This window comes from Talpa europaea (assembly GCF_964194135.1).
Source record: "Talpa europaea genome assembly, chromosome: 4".
NCBI classification, from domain to species: domain Eukaryota; kingdom Metazoa; phylum Chordata; class Mammalia; order Eulipotyphla; family Talpidae; genus Talpa; species Talpa europaea.
Window position 1 is genome coordinate 14,391,176 of NC_140070.1, and position 20,510 is coordinate 14,411,685.

At 38.9% G+C, this 20,510-nt stretch overlaps 1 protein-coding gene across 1 annotated transcript in view; it reads left to right on the forward strand.

Moving 5' to 3' along the window:
• The window catches only part of NEK1 (NIMA related kinase 1), a gene marked incomplete at both ends in the record, with an annotated part of 106,652 nt that overhangs the window by 25,427 nt on the left and 60,715 nt on the right, over positions 1-20,510 (forward strand). The window contains 7 exons of the mRNA XM_084232141.1: positions 4,542-4,693; positions 12,367-12,426; positions 12,666-12,725; positions 12,809-12,856; positions 12,984-13,058; positions 19,645-19,805; positions 19,893-20,024. Of these exons, the coding sequence (XP_084088267.1) occupies positions 4,542-4,693; positions 12,367-12,426; positions 12,666-12,725; positions 12,809-12,856; positions 12,984-13,058; positions 19,645-19,805; positions 19,893-20,024 (688 nt within the window). The remainder of the gene's footprint in view (positions 1-4,541; positions 4,694-12,366; positions 12,427-12,665; positions 12,726-12,808; positions 12,857-12,983; positions 13,059-19,644; positions 19,806-19,892; positions 20,025-20,510) is intronic.

Here is a 20,510-nt window from a genome sequence, read left to right on the forward strand (position 1 = left end):
CTTTCTTGTTTCTTGATGTGAGCTTCTATTGCTATATATTTTCCTCTTATTACTGCTTTTGCTGCATCCCATACATTTAGGATATTGGTGTCCCCCTTGTCGTTCAATTCAAAAAATTTTTTAATTTCTTCTTTGATCTCCTCATTAGTCCAATGGTCTTCCAGTAGTGTGGTTTTTAATCTCCATGAGATAGGAAAGTTCCTTGCCTTCTTTTTATGGTTTATTTCTAGTTTGATGCCTTCATGGTCAGAAAAGATGGTTGATATGATTTCAATCTTGGTGTATCTGTTGATGTTTGTCTTGTGCCCCAGTATGTGATCGATCCTGGAGAATGATCCGTGTGCGCTTGAGAAAAATGTGTACTCCGTTTTTTTGGGGTTTAGTGTTCTATAGATGTCTGTTAAGCCCAATTGCTCTAGGTCCTTATTTAGAGCTTTAGTTTCTTTACTTATTTTTTGTCTTGTTGATCTATCCATTGTTGATAGTGGTGTGTTGAAGTCTCCCACTACGTATGTGTTTTCTCTGATGTCTGTTTTCAGAGAGGACAACAGTTGTCTAATATATTTTGGTGCTCCTTCGTTTGGTGAGTATATGTTAATGAGTGTTATTTCTTCTTGAAGTATTGTCCCCTTGATCATAATGTAGTGACCATTGGGGTCTCTTTTTATCTTTTTGAGTTTGAAATCTGTTTTATCTGATATAAGTATAGCTGTTCCTGCTTTCTTTTTTGGTCCATTTGCTTGTAGGATTGTTTTCCATCCTTTAACTTTGAGCCTATTTTTATCTTTTGTAGCTAAATGTGTTTCCTGGAGACAGCAAAAGGTTGGGTTTTGTTTCTTAATCCAGGCTGCAACTCTGTGTCTTTTTATTGAAGAGTTTAGTCCATTTACATTTAGAGTTATTATTGATATGTTAACATCTGTATTTGCCATTGTGTTTGTCTTTCCTTTGATTTTATTTATTTATTCTTTTAATAACTTTTTTTTTTTTTGGCCTTCTTTATTGTTATTCGTCCCTCTGAGGTTCTGGCTTTAGGACTCCTTGTAGTATTTTTTGGAGTGGGGGTTTAGTTGCAATGAAATTCCGAAGTTTCTGTTTGTCTGGGAAGGTCCATATTCTTTCTTCAAAGAGGAAGGAGAGCTTTGCGGGATAGAGTATTCTTGGTTGGCATCTGTTTTCTTGGAGTCTGTTGACTATGTCCCTCCACTCTCTCCTTGCCCGTAGTGTTTCTTCGGAGAAGTCTGATGTCAGCCTGATTGGCTTTCCTTTGAATGTTATCTGTTTCTTCCCTCTTGCCAGCTTCATTATTTTTTCCTTGTCCTGGATTCTTGGGAGCTTTACTATTATGTGTCTTGCTGTATTTTTCCTTTCGTCGTGGAAGTTTGGTGTTCTTCTTGCTTCTTGTATATCAATTTTCAGGTCCTTCTTCCCATTTGGGAAGTTCTCTTCAATTATCTCTTTGAATATTTTCTCTGTTCCTACATCTCTCTCCTCTCCTTCTGGTATTCCTATAACTCTTATATTTCCTTTCCTCATGGAGTCAGATAGTTCCCGAAGTCTTTCTTCGTTCTTTTTCCTTCGTACTTCTCTTTCCTTTTCTGTTTTGGTTCTTTTTATTTCTGTGTCTTCAAGATTACTTATTCGTTCTTCCATTTCATCTATTCTGCTTTCATTGCTTTTCCCGGAATTCTTTAGTTCTTCCATTAATTCTTTGATCTCCTGCATTTCTTTTACTTCCCTCTTTAGGGACTCAATTTCTTTCTTCTGACCGTTGTTTTCCCTCTCTAGGGACTCAATTGCGTTCTTCTGATCGTTGATTATTTTTCCCTTATCATTGTTTTCCTTTATGACTTCTGTTAGTTTTTTAATCACGGCAATTTTAAATTCTCTTTCTGGAAGGCTCAGAAATTCTTCCAGGTTATTGTCGTTGCAATCTGGGGGCTGGCTTTCTTTTTGTGGTGTGCTTTTTCTCTGGAGAGTTGCTAGGTTGCGTGTGGTTCTTCTCCTCCCTACTGTCTGTTTTCTAGTTTGCCGTATGCGTTGGGACACTGTGTTGTTGGGACTGGCCGGCATCTTGGGTGGGCTTCTCTGTTCCCCTCTGGTTCTTCCAGGAGTCATCTGTCAGTTTCAAGCAGTCTTTACTGGAGAAAGGTCCCTGTTCTAAAATGCCGATGTAGGGACACACTCCCCTGTGCGCCTGGTCTGCCCCGGCGGTGGGTTCCTGCTCCCCTCTGGGCTTGGACTGCAGGCCAGAGGGGGTCTGGCGTGGGCGAACTTCCCCCGCTCACCTCTGGCTCCTGAGGAAGCCTTCTGCAGGTAGTCTTTACTGAAGAAATGTCCCTGTTCTAAAATTGTGATGTGGGACACACTCCCTGCGCGTCTGGTCTCAGGCACACTCTTCTGCGCACCTGGTCTGCCCCAGCTGTGGGTGCTCGCTCTCCCTGTGGGCTCAGACTACTTGTTCGGAAGGGGCCCGGTGTGGGCTAACTCCCCAGCTGGCCACTAGCTCCTTCAGTAGCCTGTGCTGGGGTCAAGTCGCTAGGTGGCGCCAGAGATCTCTCCTAGAGCCCTTGGGGAGCTGATTTTCCACCCCGTGGGACAGGGAGCAGAGCGGGGATGGTAGGGTACACCTCAACGGCTTTGGGGTGCTGTGTCTGCCTTGTGCCCCACCGTCGTGGGGAACCCACGCCCCTAATTTCGTGCCCCGGGTCTCAGATCCAAAGCCCTCAGTTCCAGGACGCGGGCTATAGCCCAGATCAGTGGCGCGGGAATGGCGCCTTTTGAATCCCGCTCCCCTGCCTGGGCGCCTTGTTCCTGCTCACTCAGGATGGGCCTCCGCAGTCTCCCCCTAATTTCGTGCCCCGGGTCTCAGTTCCAAAGCCCTCAGTTCCAGGACGCGGGCTGTAGCCCAGATCAGTGGCGCGGGAATGGCGCCTTTTGAATCCCGCTCCCCTGCCTGGGCGCCTTGTTCCTGCTCACTCAGGGAGGGCCTCCGCCGTCTCCCCGCAAGCCTAGGTCGCAGGCGCGGGGACCTGGGCAGAAGGCGCGGGGACCTGGGCAGCTGTGATCTGGTCCGGCTCCGCGCCGCTTTCCGCGTGCAACCTTACGGGGCGGCCGGGGCTGTGTGCTGGTGCTGGTCTCCTCCTGGGGGGCGGGGCTCTCTTTAATGGCGCCTGGAGCTCGCCTCTGCGGGGGATCCTGCAGGGTTCGCCTCAGCTCCCGTTCACGGGGTGTGGTGGCTGCAATAGTTCCTTTCCACTCACAGTCCCACTTGCTGTGTCCGTTTTTCTTGTTGGCCGTTTTGGTTTGTTGTTTCCCTTCTCTCTGCCGGTCGGAGAGTGCCGACTTTGTGGGCGGGGGAGGGGAGCAGGGTTCTGCGCTTCCCTCCCTTCTCGTCCTCTTTTATGGCAACTTTCTTCTTCGGGCAGTTTGCTGGAGTCGTCCGTTTATCTTCCGTGTCCCAGTTCTCACTGGGACCTGCCGCTTTTCCTCCCTATTAACTTTTTTTAATGGGAGATCTTACTCGCAGCCTCTCCTCGCCGCCATGTTGCTCCGCCCCCGATGTTGAACTTTTTTTCATATGCCTGTTGGCCAATTGCATATCCTCTTTGGAGAAGTGTCTTTTTAGCTCCTCTGTCCATTTTTTGACTGGGTTGTTTACTTTGTTTTTGCTGAGTTTAGTCAGCTCTTAGTAGATCTTTGTGATCAGTCCCTTATCATTAGTATTGTGTGCAAAATTTTCTCCCAATCAGTGGGTGTCTCTTTGTTTTGGTTAATGTCTCTTTTGATGTAGTCCCATCTGTTTATCCCTTTCTTCTCTATCTTTGCTTTGGGTGATATGTCTTTAAAGATGTTACTGAGGTGTGTGTCATGTAGTGTTTCACCTGTATTTTCTCCGGGAAATATTCTTTTAAAAATTTATTTTTTAACGGTGGAGAACTATGGTATAAAGAACTATTGGTTGTGGGAGGGGTGAGGAGAGGAAGGACTAGAGTCAAAATAAGGGGGGGGTGCAATTGTATGGGGAATATAACCATAATGAAAATACATACATTGTGTAAAGATGAAAAATGATATAAGAATTATATAAAATAAAATATTTTTAAAAAACAAAATTCTGACAGATTGTGAAATAAAATGACCTCACCAAAAAATAAATAAATAAATAAATAAAAATTTATTTTTAAAAAACTATTTTGAGATATAATTTATATACCATTCAGTTTACCTGCTTGAAGTCTACAATTCAGTGTTCTTTATTATATTTCCATATATGTGCATTTACCCACATTCAATTTAAGGGGTGTCCTTTTTTTTAGTATGAGAAATTTCAGAATTTTAGAGCAGCATGATTTCTTTCAAAAAGTGGTATAAGTGTAAAATAGTTATGAAAGCCTGTGTTCTGGAGTGAATGTTTAATGAAAAGTTTCACGTTAAATGCTGTCGGTGATTGTGAAATTGAAAAAACTGCTATCTTGGAGAGTTTTGAAAGTTTTATTATAAAGAATTCTGGAAAAAATTCTTTGTCTCTTTTCATGTAGCTAAAAGACCAGCTTCAGGACTAAGTGTGGCTTCTGTTGGATCTGCTCAGAAAATTACAAAGCCTGCTGCTAAATATGGAGTATCTTTAATAAATAAGAAACACGGAGATAAAAAGTTACATGAAAAGAAACCACTCCAAAAACATAAACAGGTATGATGACCATATACAAACTGTGTTTTAGTAATGTTATAGAGCAGCCCTGATATTGAACGGGTTCCTGGCTGTGGGTCCTCACCTGCGCACTTACAAGGGACTTATTAATACTCCACTACAGGCACACACAAAAGGTTAATAAAAGGTTTATTTACAAGGGAAAAGGAAAATGTACAACTCAGGGAGAAAATAGGGAAATAAAGTCTTTAATGCGTCCTACCCAATCCGACGACGACCTGGAAACCCAAAGTCACTCTCAGAGCTGGCCAGACGCTGCTAGCTGGTAGAGAGCCAAAATGGGGGGCCCCTCAAAGCCCACGTGTCTGCCTTTTGTATCAACCTGGCTGCTTAACCCCACCCTCAGGTCCCAGCTACCTTCCCTTTGGTGGTGATGGGATTTGGAGTTCCCAGTGTCTTTGGCTTTGGCCTGGGGTGGGGGTGGAGTCCACAAAGCCTGTATGAAATTAGCTTTAGGACATCCTTTTCCCCCTAACAGTAACAAATTCAATTCAGTCACCCTGACAGTCCTAGGATGGTTTTTATTAAGTTACTAAGAACATTGCTGTTCTCCCCACACCATATTCTAAAACTAAGAAGTCTTATAGAAGTCATAGAGAAACATCTAGTAGATATATTACATAAGGTAGTTGGGGCACAAAGAAAGTAATGTTGTAAATAAAATCACTTTTGAACAATCTGGGTAGAGCCATTTCATTGTATGCAAAAAAAGTTAATATCTATGATATAATTGATAAAAATATGAGAAATTTTTGTATTTGAGAATCCACAGTCAGATATATCAATACCATGGTACTGGAAGGAATGTTATCATCTGAAATGTGGTATCATATTTCAGATGAAAAAAATTAAGGCCTGTGGCATTTATATGTCATGTTCAAGAATACAGTGTTCATTATAGGAATTTGACTTTTTCCTTAATGTCAGTGGTAATGGCTGCATGCCTAGGTATATGCATACACATATACATACATGCCTGCTTTGGCTTATGTTTGTGCATACACTGCTGAAAGATAAACTTCACAGTAGGAATTATAGTCAGTTTGGTTAAAATCTGTTACTTGATTACTCCTCCTTCATAAAACGTATTTTTTACTTGAGGTCAGAGTGTTACATTCTTCAGATTTTCTTCCTTCTTGAGTAATAGTTTTTCTCAGTCTTCTTTGCAAGCTCCTCTTAATGTCCCTGACCTCCAAATGCTGAAACACTCAAGGATTTGGTCCTTTGATTTCTCTCTTCATGTATCGTACTCTACAATAGCATTTGTAAACGGCAACAAATTTATATCTCCAGCCTGGACTCCTTTCCTAAAGTACAGATGCATATCTGTCAACATCTGTAACTGAACTTCTAATAGGCATCTCAAAACTCAACTCCTGATTCTACCTTTTTCTCAAATTGATCTTCTTTATTTCAGTAAATGAAAACTTCACCCTTCCATTTGTTCTTAAAAACTTTTGGAGTCATAATTGACTATTTATTGTTTCTATCACCACTTTAGTCCTGACCACCCTTATTTTTTAAAAATTTTTTTAAAAGATTTATTTATTTTTATATAAGAACCAAGGTACAGACCAGATGCGTGGGAGGGTGAGAGGTTTCACCAGAGACAGAGCGGGGAACAGAACAGGCAGACTGACTGAAAGACAATGCTGAGGGGAGCAGCGGGAGAGACAGGAGAGGTCTGCCTCGCCATGTGGGTTTCTCCCTGGCCGGCTGGGAATAGAACTCATGCTACAGAGGCTGCAGATTGCTTCAAGTGCAGTGCTTAAACCCCTTGCACCACTAGGGAGGCCCTTTTTTTTTTTTTCCCAGAAAATCATCTTTTATATTCAAATTCATGACGACTTTGGAAATTTTTAGTTTTCAATCTTGAAAGCATTATGCTAAGTTAAAGAAGTCAATCATAAGAAATTTATAAGGAAATCTATAACTATTTGTCATTTTCAGCTGCAAAAATGCAATATAATATGTATTATTATCAAAATGTTTTTGTATGTCAAGCATACATGAAAATATTTATATTTCTTAAAAGGTTGGTTTGCTCCAGTTCTGTAATTTTTTTTTAAAGGACTGTACTTAAACAAAGGAGTGGTTGATAATTAAGCCACCAGGGGGAGCTCCATGAATATGTTTCAGTACTTGGCATACCACCCCCTGAAATTTTGAAAAAGAAATAGAAAACAGAACATTTTTCTTAGTATTGATATTTTCTCTTTTTCTCTAATGTGTAGAAATAGTGTTCTAAAAATAACCTGTGTTATCCCACAGGTGCAGCTTGGTATTTTTTTTTTTTTTTTTTTTTTTTATAGAGGCATGTTTTCTTTCTTTCTTTCTTTGTTTATACATGCACTGGGTACAGTCAGAAGCGCGGGAGGGTGAGAGAATTCACCAGAGCCAGAGCGGGGAGCAGAGCAGGCAGAAGGACCGAAGTACACTGCTGAGGGGAGCAGCGGGCGGCAGGAGAGGTCTGCGCGCCATGTGGGATCCTCCTCCGGTGGCCGGGAAGCAGCCGGGGATCGAACCGGCGCCGCAAAGGCCGCGGGCAGCTTCGCAACCCAGCGCTCAACCGCTGCGCCACCGGGGAGGCCCAGCTTGGTATTTTTTATTTCACAAATACCTTGAGAATCTTATATGTAAAGCAATATGGAACATAGAAAGATAAGTGTAAATTTTACTTCATTTAACTTACCTGAGAGGTATCTTAGTTAAACATTCTTGTTTCACATTATTTTGTAATCTATTTAGCAGCTGTTTAAAGCTGGTCCATATAACCTGTGGAAGTTGTCAAAATATATAATGCAGGGCTTTATGTCCAGAAATTATTATTCAGTAACTCTAACATTTTTTGGAAAAAACAGCTTTATTGAGATAGTCACATACTATAAAATTCATCCATTTAAAGTTTGGAATTAAATAGTATTTAATGTATTCACAAAGTTGTACAGTCATCACCACAGTCAACTTTAGAACATTTTCATCACCCCCAAAAGAAGTCCTTTTCCTGTTAGTAGTCTCCATTCTTCCCCCACCCCTATAGTCTTTTTTTTTTTTTTAAAGATTTATTTATTTATTTATTTATGCAAGCACTGAGTACAGTCAGAAGCGCCAGAGGGTGAGAGAATTCACCAGAGCCAGAGCTGGGAGCAGAGCAGGCAGAAGGACCGAAGTACACTGCTGAGGGGAGCAGCGGGCGGCAGGAGAGGTCTGCGCGCCATGTGGGACCCTCCTCCGGTGGCCTGGGAGCAGCCCGGGATGGAACCGGCGCTGCAGAGGCTGCAGGCAGCTTCGCAACCCAGCGCTCAACCGCTGCGCCACCGGGGAGGCCCCCACCCCTATAGTCTTGAAGTTCAGTAATCTACTTGTGTCCATATAGAGATTTACTTGTTTGGTCCGTTTCATATAAATGGAATCATACAATATGTGGTCTTTTGTGACTGCTTTACTTAGCATAATGCTTTCAACCTTGTATTTTGTATCCAAGTTGTACATGTACCCAGACTTCATTTCTTTTCATTGCCAAATATTCCTTTGTATGAAGGGACTATATATATATATATTTTTTAAAGATTTATTTATTTATTTATACAAGCACTGGGTACAGTCAGAAGCGCGGGAGGGTGAGAGAATTCACCAGAGCCAGAGCGGGGAGAGAGCAGGCAGAAGGACTGAAGTACACTGCTGAGGGGAGCAGCGGGCACCAGCAGAGGTCTGCGCTCCAAGTGGGACCCTCCTCCGGTGGCCGGGGAGCAGCCGGGAATCGAACCGGCACTGCAGAGGCTGCGGGCAGCTTCGCAACCCAGCGTTCAACTGCTGCGCCACCAGGGAGGCCCAAGGGACTATATATTTTTTACAAAGCTCCTGGGTAACGTTCTTTACTAGTTTCAATTTTGTATACATAGAACATATTTTGAAATGTTAAGTGTGCTTGTAATAGAAGAGCATTATCTACAATTGTATATTTTTCCTCCTTGTGTTTCTGTAATAGTGTCCCCAGAGCTCTCTTACCTGTTTTGAAGTTGCAAATGGCACTATAACTTTGGTGTTATGTGTAGTAAGATGTGTATTTATGTTGAATTGTGAAACTACTCCCAAAACTTATGTGGTATTGTGAATCAGTAGTAAATCAACAAAATTTTAATATATATATATATGTGTATATATATCTTACTTTTTTTAAATACAAATCTTACTAATCAACAAAATTTAATTAAAAAAATCTGTCAGGCAATGGAAGGCTTCCAAGTGTTGCAATATTCTATTTCTATATCTTTCTGCTAATTTACTTTGTATCACTGTTAAAAAAAAAAAAAGGAAAAAGGAACAATGAAGATGGAGAAGTGTAGTAGACAGAGAATTCCAGAAACTGACCAATACGTGTATGTGAATTTACTACATGAATAATAGAGGCATTTCAAGCCAATGAGGGGAAAGATAAACCAGCCAGTAAATGGTTACAAAATAATTGGATTTTCTAGAGGAAGAAAAATTAGGTTCTTCCTCTTCCATGAACAAAAACTTATTCCAGATCTAAAAATAAAAATCCTAACTATAAATATTCAAAAATCTCATTGTAAACTTGTTCTTTTATAAAGATCTAAATATAAAAATTAAACTAAGTGGCAGAGTAAATATAATAATGAGGTCAGTTGCCTTCCTTAATAAAACAATATATATCATAAAGGAATAGACTGGCAGATTTAACTATATATAAGTTACGAATTTCTGTACAGTGAAATATATAGTAAGCAATTTAAAGACAGAATGGGAAAAATATTTGCAATATCTATAATAGATGTGGTCTTATTTTCCATAATATACAAAAAGCTACTAAAATTGAAATACCCCCCAAATTAGATAATTAGTATATAAAAGAGAAAATATACATGTGTAATGTACTGGAACATATTCTTAGCCTTTCCAAGAAGCAGAAATTCAAGATATTATTAGTATCTTGAATTGATAATACCCAATATTTGTGAGATTTGGGAAAATGAGTACTTTGATGAGAGCATAATTTGATGCAGCCTCTTGGAAGGATAGTTTTTCTCAGCGTTAGAATTTTTTAATTTTTACTCTAATTCTCTGTCTAAAAGTATTGCCCTTCTGAAAGACTTGCATACGGTACAAAGATGTATGTACATGGAAGTTATTTACAGTATATAGAGAAAGAAAAATTTGCAACTGTTCCAGAGGAACGATTAAATAAATTAATTAAATTCTTGGTATGGAATATTGTTACTTGCTTATTACCACATTGTGGAAATGTCAGGGCACATTGTGAACATAAAAATCATTTCTGAATATAATAAAACATTATTACATTTATGTAAGAAACATGAAAAGCTTATATTCTATGTATATATAGTTATGTGTGTATTTAAGTGCATAAAACTATGTCTTTAATGATACTCAAGAAGATATTACTGTGCTTACGTGTGCAGGTGGGAAGTGAAGTAGACTAACTTTTTACAATTGTTCAAATTTGATTTAGTGAGTATATATTGTGTAGTTAACTGTTTTTTGGAAAAATTTATCTCTTCAATGTTTGATTTTCTAAATAACATTTATTTTCATAACATTAGAAAACTTTAACATCTATACTTGAGAACACAAATTTTTAGTTGATGACTGGAGAAGAATCCTTTTCTATAATTTCATTGAATTGAATGTTTCTCTTTGATTAACAAATAGCATTTCAAGCATTATACTGGGTCTTTCATTTTAGAGGTAATCTATTTTGTTTTTTTGGAGTTTTTTTACATCATTTTTCATTTTTGCACAACGTATGCATTTTCATCTTGGTTATAGTCCCCATACAATTCCCACGCCCCTTGTTTTGATCATATTCCCTTCTTTTTCTACCCCCCTGTAGTGTGTCTCTGGTTTATAGTTGCTTGTTGATTTTGATTTTTACTTTATTATAATTAGTCTTTTTCCTGGTCCCTTATGTAGGTTTTCTAAATTCCTGTTTAGTCCGTTTACATTTACAGTTAATGTTGATTGTTAGCGTCTGTATTTGCCTTTTTGTCTTTTCTGTGGTTTTACTTTTTGTCTGTTTTGTTCTTATTCATCCCTCTGTTGGATCCAGTTTTAGGACTTCTTATAGTATTTTTTGGAGTGGGGGTTTAGTCATGATGAAATTCAGGAGTTTCTATTTGTCTGGGAAGATCCTTATTCTTTCTTCATAGAGGAAGGAAAGCTTTGCAGGATAAAGTATTCTCTTTTTTTTTTTTTTTTTTTTGTGGGACCCTGCAGGTGGCCGGGGAATGAACCAGCGCTGCAGAGGCTGTGGGCAGCCTCGTAGCCCAGCGCTCAACTGCTGCACCACCAGGGGAGGCCCAGGATAAAGTATTCTTGATTGGCATTTGTTGGCTTGGAGTTTGTTGACTATGTCCGTCCACTCTCTCCTTGCCGGTGGTGGTTCTTTGAAGGAGTCTGACGTCAGCCTGATTGGTTTCCTTTGTATGTTATCTCTTTCTTCCCCCTTGTCAGCTTCGTTATTTTTCCTTGTCTTGGATTCTTGGGAGATTTACTATTATGTGTCTTGCTGTATTTTTCCTTTCATCATGGAAGTTCTTGTATGTCTATTTTCAGCTCCTTCTTCATGTTTGGGAAGTTCTCTTCGGTTATTTCCTTGAGTATTTTCTCTGTTCCTGTGTCTCTCTCCTCTCCTTCCGGGATCCCTATAACTTATATTTCCTTTCCTCATAGAGTCAGATAGTTCCCAAAGTCTTTCTTCATTTTCTGTCATACTTCTCTTACCTTTTCTGTGTTTTGGTTCTTTTTATTTCCATGTCTATGAGAGTGCTTATTCGTTCTTCCATTTCATCTATTCTGCTTTCACTGCTTTTCCCAGAGTTTTTAGCTCCTCCATTAATCCTTTGATCTGCATTTCTTTCACTTCCCTCGTTAAGGCCTCAATTTCATTCTTATGATTGTTGATTATTTTTCCCATATCATTTTCTACTTCTTTCAGTTTTTTAATCATGGCGACTTTAAATTCTCTATCGGGAAGGCTCAGAAGTTTTTCCAAGTCACTGTTGTTTCAGTCTTGTGGTTGATTTTCTGCTTTGCTTGGTTGCTTGTAGTTTTTCTTCTCTCTGTTACTTGTTTTCTGATTTGTCCTATGCATTGGGACAGTGTCGCTGGTATTGGCCGGCATCTCTTTGGCTCCTTCTGGGATGTCAGAGGCTCTGACACTTTTGGTGAGGTCCCGACTTGGCCCTCCCTGTCGTAAAGATGGCACGGCTGGGGGGCAGTCAGCCCTGGCAGTGGCTGGATTCCCCTCTGGGCTCCATCTCACCGCAGACACGGGGGCTCGGCTCCTACAGGGTTTCGGCTCACCTCTGACTGCGGAGACAGCCCTTTTTCAGTTCCACACAGTTTCGGTGAGGTCCGGGTAGGACCCTCCCTGTCTCAAGAGGCATCAGTGGGGGTCACTTCCCACCACGGTCTGCCCGGGCCGTGGCTGGATCCCCTCTGGGCTCCGTCTTGTGGTGGCCGCGGGGCCGGCTTAGAGGTAATCTATTTTGAAAGAAATTATGGCAATATTGAATTTACTTTTTTTATTTTAAATTTCAATGAATTTGAAATTTTCACATGGGTACCCTAAAATCCTTATCTAATTTATAGTTTTACTTTTTGTCCAGGCCCATCAAATTCCAGTGAAGAAAGTGAATCCTGGAGAAGAAAGGAGGAAAATGTTTGAGGTATAAAGACATCTGTCTGCTTATTTTAAAGCTTTGCAAAAATAATCACAGAAAAAGAAACAAAACTTCTAATATAAAACCTCCAAACAATTCCTCCTTATTTCTTTCAGTTACATCTAACCTAGTATTTTTTTTTTTCTTCCTAAACTTCCCTGTGCATATGCCTACCGTTGGTGTACTTTCCTGTTGAAATTAGAAAGTAGCAGTTATTTATTTATAAAAATATTCTTTAATTTAAGGAAGCAGCACCAAAGAGACGGTTGGAAATTTTTGAAAAAGAAAAGAAGCAAAAGGATCAGGTAATGTTTTGCTTTTATTTCCCTTGCTGAATTATAGGTAAATTTCAAGAATGCTAAGAAGTTTGTGTTTAAAATTGTTACAGATGAGTTTAATGAAGCCTGAACAGATGAAAAGATACGAAAAGGAAAGAGTAAGAAAATGCCTTTTCCATATACTTTTTTAAGGAATATGCTGATTTCCATTTTATTATAATTGTACTTCCTGTGTTCTATATGAAATACTTGAAATGGTGTTTTGTTGTTTCTTTTCCCCACAAGCTGGAGAAAATTAATAGGGCCAGAGAACAAGGATGGAGAAATGTGCTAAGTGCAGGTGGAAGTGGTGAAGTAAAGGTAGGCATTTAACACAAACATATTGTTACACTAGTGGTGTTTTTCCCTCCAATTTCACCTGGCTTTTTAAAATGTATGTAATTGCTTTCTTCTTTGTTTGCTTGCATTTAATTTTTACTTAGAATTCTTCAACATCTTTTATGAAATCTTTGTTTTCTTGCATGTATTATACATAATCTGTATTAATAGTTAATATGTGACCTTTTTTTTTAAAGATTTATTTATTTATGCATACAAGAGTGTGTACAGGCCAGAGATGCGGGGGGTGAGAAGATTCACCGATTCACCAGAGATAGAGTGGGGAGCAGAACAGGCAGACTGAAATATACTGCTGAGGGGAGCAGCAGGTGCCTCGCCATGTGGGTTGCTCCCTGGCCAGCCGGGGGATCGAAGTCATGCTGCAGAGGCTGCAGACAGATTCATAGGTTGCGTCTTAACCCCTTGCACCACCAAAGAGGCCCTTAAGCTGGGGGATTTTACTTAGCTTTTCTGAGCTTCTATTTTTGTCATTAAAAAAAAAAAAAGAAAATTTCCATGAATAGTGCTTGCTGTCAAAGGCTCATTTGTTGACTTCCTTTTCTTTCTTCAATCTATTTGAATCTTGCATTTCTTCTTTTGTTCTTGTAGCATCCTTTATGTATCTATGGTAGGCTGAATTCTAAAATGGTTCCTAAAATTTTGGACACCTGCTGTATATATCTTGTATTATTATTCCTTCCCCTTGAGTATGGGTTGAACCTTTAGTAGGGTGTCACAGCAGCAGCTCCCTTGATTAGATTTGATGACTGACTGACTAAGTTAACATTTTATAAGACTCCTTCATAGGAAGTTGGAAGGTGAGAAGAAAATCAGACATGCTTCTGCTGACCTGGAAAAAAGCACATATTCAGGTGGGAAGGAAGTATATATATATATAGGTGGCTTCTAGGAGTTAATAGTGGTGTTTGATTAACAACTAGCAAAAAAGTGGTGATTTAGGGAAACAACCACAGGAAACAAATTCTGTCAAGAGGATCCTGAGCTTCAGATGAGAATTGCAGCCATGGCTGACACTTTGATTTCTACCTGGTAAGATCTTAAGCAAGGGACCCAGCTAACCATGCCCAGACTCTTGGGCCAGGGAAACTCCAAATAATAAATGGATAGTGTTTTAAGCTGCTATGTTTGTGGTAATTTGTTACACACAACAGATTGAATACACTATTATTCTGCTGTATTATAATTTTAATTTGTATCATCCAAGCAAATATTAATCATCTTGTCTTTACACTGACTTCCCCTGACCCTTTAGGTATCTGATAGATATTTGTCAAGTTGATTACCATTCTTTTTTATTTACCAAAAAAATTATATTTGAATAGATGTTTACTTTGTTTAATGTAGATGTTTTATTCTGTCCTGACTTTCTTAGTATTTGAGTCTCTTCAGATGCATAAATTTTTCATGTTCTCACCTATCAGTAATTTATCAAGTCTCTTTTTTCAATTCTTAATTAATATAGGTGTATATAGTTTCGAGTACTACAATTCTTTTTTAAAATTTGAAGGAATATGAACCTATACCTAATCATATATACTGTTGTATACCAGTATTACCTCAATAAAAAAATAATATTTGCAGAATAAAATTATATTTTACTGTTTCTATATTGTACTTCACTATTAGTAAACTTACTACTTCATAAGGAATGACTCAAATAGAATTTGGCCTATTCTAAAGTAACTGATCCCTAATCTTATCTGATTGGAAAATAAATACTTATCAATTAAAGTGTAGACCCCCTAGATCTTGTCAAGCATTTTATATTAAGTCCAGAATTAGCATTGAGAATTTGATTATTTTCTTCTCTTTTTGCATATATCTCCTATGTTATAAAATATCTCTTTTTCTGTGATGTCTTAAGTTGTATTTAATCCTAAAGTCCATTTTAATGAATGTTTGATAACAAATTGAGACAGTTTTCTAACAGTGTTAAGAACATATGCTTAATAAATCCCTACATCATTTAGTAAACTTCTACAATGATTTCTTTGAGGATTAATAAAATATAATAGTTTATTTTTCATCACTTAAAGCAAATTCTTTATTAGTTATACTTATTCCCATGGAATTGAAATATTTAATTTCTTCGGCTGTTTGATATCTGTATAGTTGACAAGGGCCTGAAGGTTCAGTGAAATGTGAATCAAATCAAGGAGCTCCCCAAAATAAAGATAAAATAAAAACTAAACACTAAGGGAAGTATTTTTAAATTAATGCTATTATTAAATATCTCTCAATAATAAGACATTAAATCACAGTATAAATAACCAACTACCTTTGATTATTTAGCATCTATAAAATCTGGGACTTTTTTTTTTTTTTGAAGATTTTTTTATTTATTTATAGAAGCACTGGGTATAGTCAGAAGTGCGGGAGGGTGAGAGAATTCACTAGAGCCAGAGTGGGGAGCAGAGCAGGCAGAAGGACCGGAGTACACTGCTGAGGGGAGCAGCGGGCGGCAGGAGAGGTCTGCACGCCATGTGGGACCCTCGCCTGGTGGCCGGGGATCGAACCGGCGTTGCAGAGGCTGCGGACAGCTTCGCAACCCAGCGCTCAACCGCTGCACCACCGGGGAGGCCCTGGGACTTTTTTTTTTTTGCCTTCCTTTTTGATGTATCTCTTATGAGTGTTTGTTTTTAGAAAAATTATCAAATATTCCACATATATATTTTGATCTTATGGTGATCATAATATGCAGGAGGCACACCTGTTGTTTGAGAATATATTGGGATATTATTTAACAGTAAAAAGGACTAGTCTGTTTACACATGCAACAACATGAATGTAAATAACATAGTGAGTGAAAGAAGCCAGACATGGTATAAATATTGTGTGATTCCATTAATATGAAATGAGGGAAAAGGCAAATACAGCCTATATGGCAACATTTCAGGAGTTGCTGGAGTGAAAGAGCACTAACTGCGAAGAACATGAGGGAACTTTAGGGGAAAGGATATGCTTTTGGTTGTGGCGATTATACTATTGTGTATATTTGTCAGAACTCATTAGCCTCTTCTCAAAATTTTAAATAAAGTCATTTTTTACAAATTTATATTGCTTCAATATTGTATAATTTTTCTTGGGGCATTATTTTGAGTATAGGAATCTTCAGGGATTCTGTTTTTGCTAAAGAGAAACATTAGAGTACTGGAATGCAGTTAAGATGATACTGTAGCTATGGACTAAGTTAAAAGAGTAACCAGCCACAGAGGAGATGTCACCACTTCTACCAGAATTCTGGTTCTGATTCTTGTTGAGAGGCACATTTTGAAGATATGTGTGAGAACTGTAATGGAGGCGCCTAAATGGAAGCTAGTTATTGTCTCTTTTTCTAGCAACTTTGTTCTCTTGCTATTTAAACATACTTATCTGTATCATTGTGAACGGAGTTAAAAAGATAATATAGACTGTCTTCTATTCCTGTACAACTTACTGTATCAAGAGTGTAACACGTTCTTTCTCACTGGGTCCACTGAAGTTTCTTCTATTTGATTCTAATATTTTTCTTTGTATCTTTACTTGTAGCCAGTCTTCTCTTTAAGACTTATTTTTTTTTAACATTTTTTCATTCTTTTTTTTTTTTTTAAGATTTATTTATTTATTTATTTATACAAGCACTGGGTACAGTCAGAAGCGCGGGAGGGTGAGAGAATTCACCAGAGCCAGAGCAGGGAGCAGCGCAGGCAGAAGGACCGAAGTACACTGCTGTGGGGAGCAGCGGGCGGCAGGAGAGGTCTGCGCGCCATGTGGGACCCTCCTCCGGTGGCCAGGGAGCAGCCGGGGATCGAACCCGCGCTGCAGAGACTGCAGGCAGCTTTGCAACCCCGTAGCTCAACCACTGTGCCACCGGGGAGGCCCTTTTTAAGACTTATTACTTGGAAGCTTTTCCTCCTTCACTCTCAGTATTGTGGCTTCTGTTTTCATCACTCCACCAAAAATAAAAAGAAAAGAAAGAAAAAAAAAGACTCAACTTTTTTTTAGTGTATAAATCTGCCTTATTTTCATTGCAATTGACCTCTGCATTTGAGGTTATTGATTGCCCCTTCAATTCTTCCTTTGATAGCATTATCCCCTTATTACTTTTAACTATTGCTCTTTTCTGACATCTCTATTTTCTGAGTTCTCCGTGCATTTGAGTTACTGTGTCTCTGTGGTTGATCCCTATGTCTTTTCCTCTATCCTTCATCTGTCATGCCTGCAGAGAATCTACAACTCCCTCAGCATTATCTTTTTCCTTGGTTACCTCTCTTTTAGGATTCCTGGACTGGGTTTAGTGTGAAGTGATTCTAATTAATTCCTCTTTGTTCTCTCATTTCTGCTTATCATGCATACTTTGACTTATAGACCTTTTTAAAACCTGTTGCTACTTCTGCTAGAAAGTTGATAAATTCTTTTCTGTTATTATATGAATTCAAACACCCGTGCCTGATAGTAGTTAACTATGCCAACCTTTTATTTTTTTTAAAGATGTATTTATTTTTATACAAGAACTGGGGTACAGGCCAGATGCGCAGGAGGTTGAGAGGATTCACCGGAGACAGAGCAGGGAACAGAACAGGCAGACTGACTGCAATACACCGCTGAGGGGAGCAGCGGGCAAGACAGGAGAGGTCTGCTTGCCATGTGGGATTCTCGCCAGCCGGCCAGGATCGAACCTGCGCTCCAGAGGCTGCTGACAGCTTCACAGTGTGGCGCTCAACCACCTGCGCCACCAGGGAGGCCCTATGCCAACCTTTCATGACTAAGCTTAATGCTTGCCTTCCTTCTAATTGTACAAGCGTACCTCATTCATTGTGCCTTACTTGATTGTACTTTGTACATACAGCTGAAGGTTTTTGATAGCCCTGTGTTGAGCAAGTCTGTTAGTACCACTTTCCAACAGTTCAGATAATGGAAACAGCATTTTCTGGCCATAAACATTTTTTTTAATTAAATTTAAAAAAATATTTTTTAAGATTTATTTTTTTATGCATACAAGAACTGGGGTACAGGCCAGAGGTGCGGGGGGTAAGAGGATTCACCAGAGGCAGAATGGGGAACAGAACAGGCATACTGAGTGAAATACACTGCTGAGAGGAGCAGCAGGCGAGGCAGGAGAGGTCTGCTGCGCCATGTGTGTAGCTCCCTGGGTGGCTGGGGATAGAATTCCTGCTGCAGAGGCTACGGATAGCTTCACAGTGCTGTGCTTAACCCCTTGTGCCACCAGGGAGGCCCCATAAAATATTTTTTAATTAAGGTATATATACTGTGTTTTTAAACATAATACTATTGCACACTGAATATCCTATAGAATAGTGTAGCATAACTTTTATGTGCACAGGGAAACCAAAATTTCATGTGTGTAGTTTTTATTGCAATATTTGCGTTATTGCAATGATTTGGAACCTTATCCACAACATCTCCAAGTATGCCTGTGTTTGTCTCTATACTTCCTCCCTCTTACTGCCAACACTCAAATATATACATATATTGCTTATTTTTATTTTCATTTCTTGGCTCATATGTAGTCATTTCATCTCTCTTTGTTACATTGCTTTTAAGACTTAATTGAGCATTATATTTCTCCTGACTTTTTTTTTTAGGATTTTTTACTTCTAATAATTATTTTCTGTTATGTGAGTTTGCTCAGTACTTACCTACTTTAGAGTATGCCTGTTACCATTAGTTTGCCACAGGCATGAAATGTTTTTCTGGGTTTCAGCTTTGTTTCCCTAACTTTGTAAACTTTGTAAAGGATCGCTAGGATGTTTTGCTTCTCTTATCTGTACATTGAATATGTTTTAATGCTGTTTGTATTTTTTTTTAAAGATTTATTTATGCATACAAGAGCTGGGGTACAGGCCAGAGATGTGGTGGGTGGGAGGGTGGGGATGAGAGAATGCACCAGAGACGGAATGGGGAACAGAACAGGCAGATTGACTGAAATACACTGCTGAGGGGAGCAGCAGGTGAGACAGGAGAGGTCTGCTGCGCCCTGTGGGTTGCTTCCTGGCAAGGCCGGGGATCAAACTCATGCTACAAAGGCTGCAGATTGCTTCATAGTACGGTGCTTAACCCCTTGCGCCACCGGTGAGGCCCAAGGTGTTTGTATCTTAATTTCTTTTTGATTTATAGATTTGGGAGTATATTTAATGCCATATACAAATGTTTTTGTTAAATATAATTTTGAATATTACAAAATCAATCTGCTTCTCTTTATAAACTCTACATATTTAAACTTAATAGAATGGATGATATGAAATGTATTCTAGAAACTTCAAAACTTGTTAAGGCCAGATTTTTCATATTTACATGAATTTGATGACATTTGCTATTTTTGTTAGATTAAATTATACTGTAAGTAGCAAAATATTATTTTTTGATTGTTCATGGTTATAACAAAGTAGGGCAGTATTGCATTAAGCTGTATGTTTATTAATATGTTCAAATTACATAATATTTTTTAAAAGTCAAGAGTTGAAATTTACTTTTTTTCTTTTGAAGGTAGCAAAGGCCTTTTAGGCCTTATAAGATAAACATGTGAAGTTCTTTGTTTAATCCCTAGGCTCCCTTTTTTGGCAGTGGAGGGGCTGTAGCTCCATCTTTTTCTTCTCGAGGACAGTATGAACATTATCATGCTATTTTTGATCAAATGCAGCGGCAAAGAGCAGAAGATAATGAAGCTAAATGGAAAGGAGAACTCCATGGCCAAAGGCTTTCAGAAAGGTATGGCTGTGTTCTGTGTTCTGTAGAAGTTGCTTATGCTTTGCTTCAGAGAAGGTCATGAAAGTTATTGTACATACATATCTTCAGAGGAATTCCACCTGGAGTACATCCAGGATTCCCTAGTGGGGCTGCAGGTCATCACCATTTTGCTGCTGCTGATGCTATTAGAAAAACTTTAGAAAGATTGAAGGCTGTTTCTAAACAAGCTGGTGCAAACAGGTTGGACTGTGATGATCTACAAATTCACCCTTGTGTGTAATTTGTCTTATGTGTAGCTTAGTGTCTACACTTCGTGGATGTTTTCTTCTTTTATTACATAGAATATATTTTTTTTTTATATCTAAAGAACTTTTTTTTTATCACCCTTAAGAATTTTATTTTATTTTTTTTTAATAAATTTTATTGTTATATTCCCCATACAATTGCAGCCCCCCCATTCCAACCCCAATCCCTCCCCTCCCACCCCCGCCCCCCCAAAAGTGTCTCTGGTTCATAGTTCTCCGCTGATTCCGATTTTCACCTTCCTATAGTTATTCATTATCCTGGTCCCTTATTTAAGTTTTCTAGATTCCTGCTATGAGTGAGACCATCCGGTATTTTTCTTTTTCTTTTTGGCTTATTTCGCTGAGCATGATCCCTTCCAGCGCCATCCATGTTGCTGCAAATTGCATATGTTTATCTTTTTTGAATGCTGAGTAATATTCC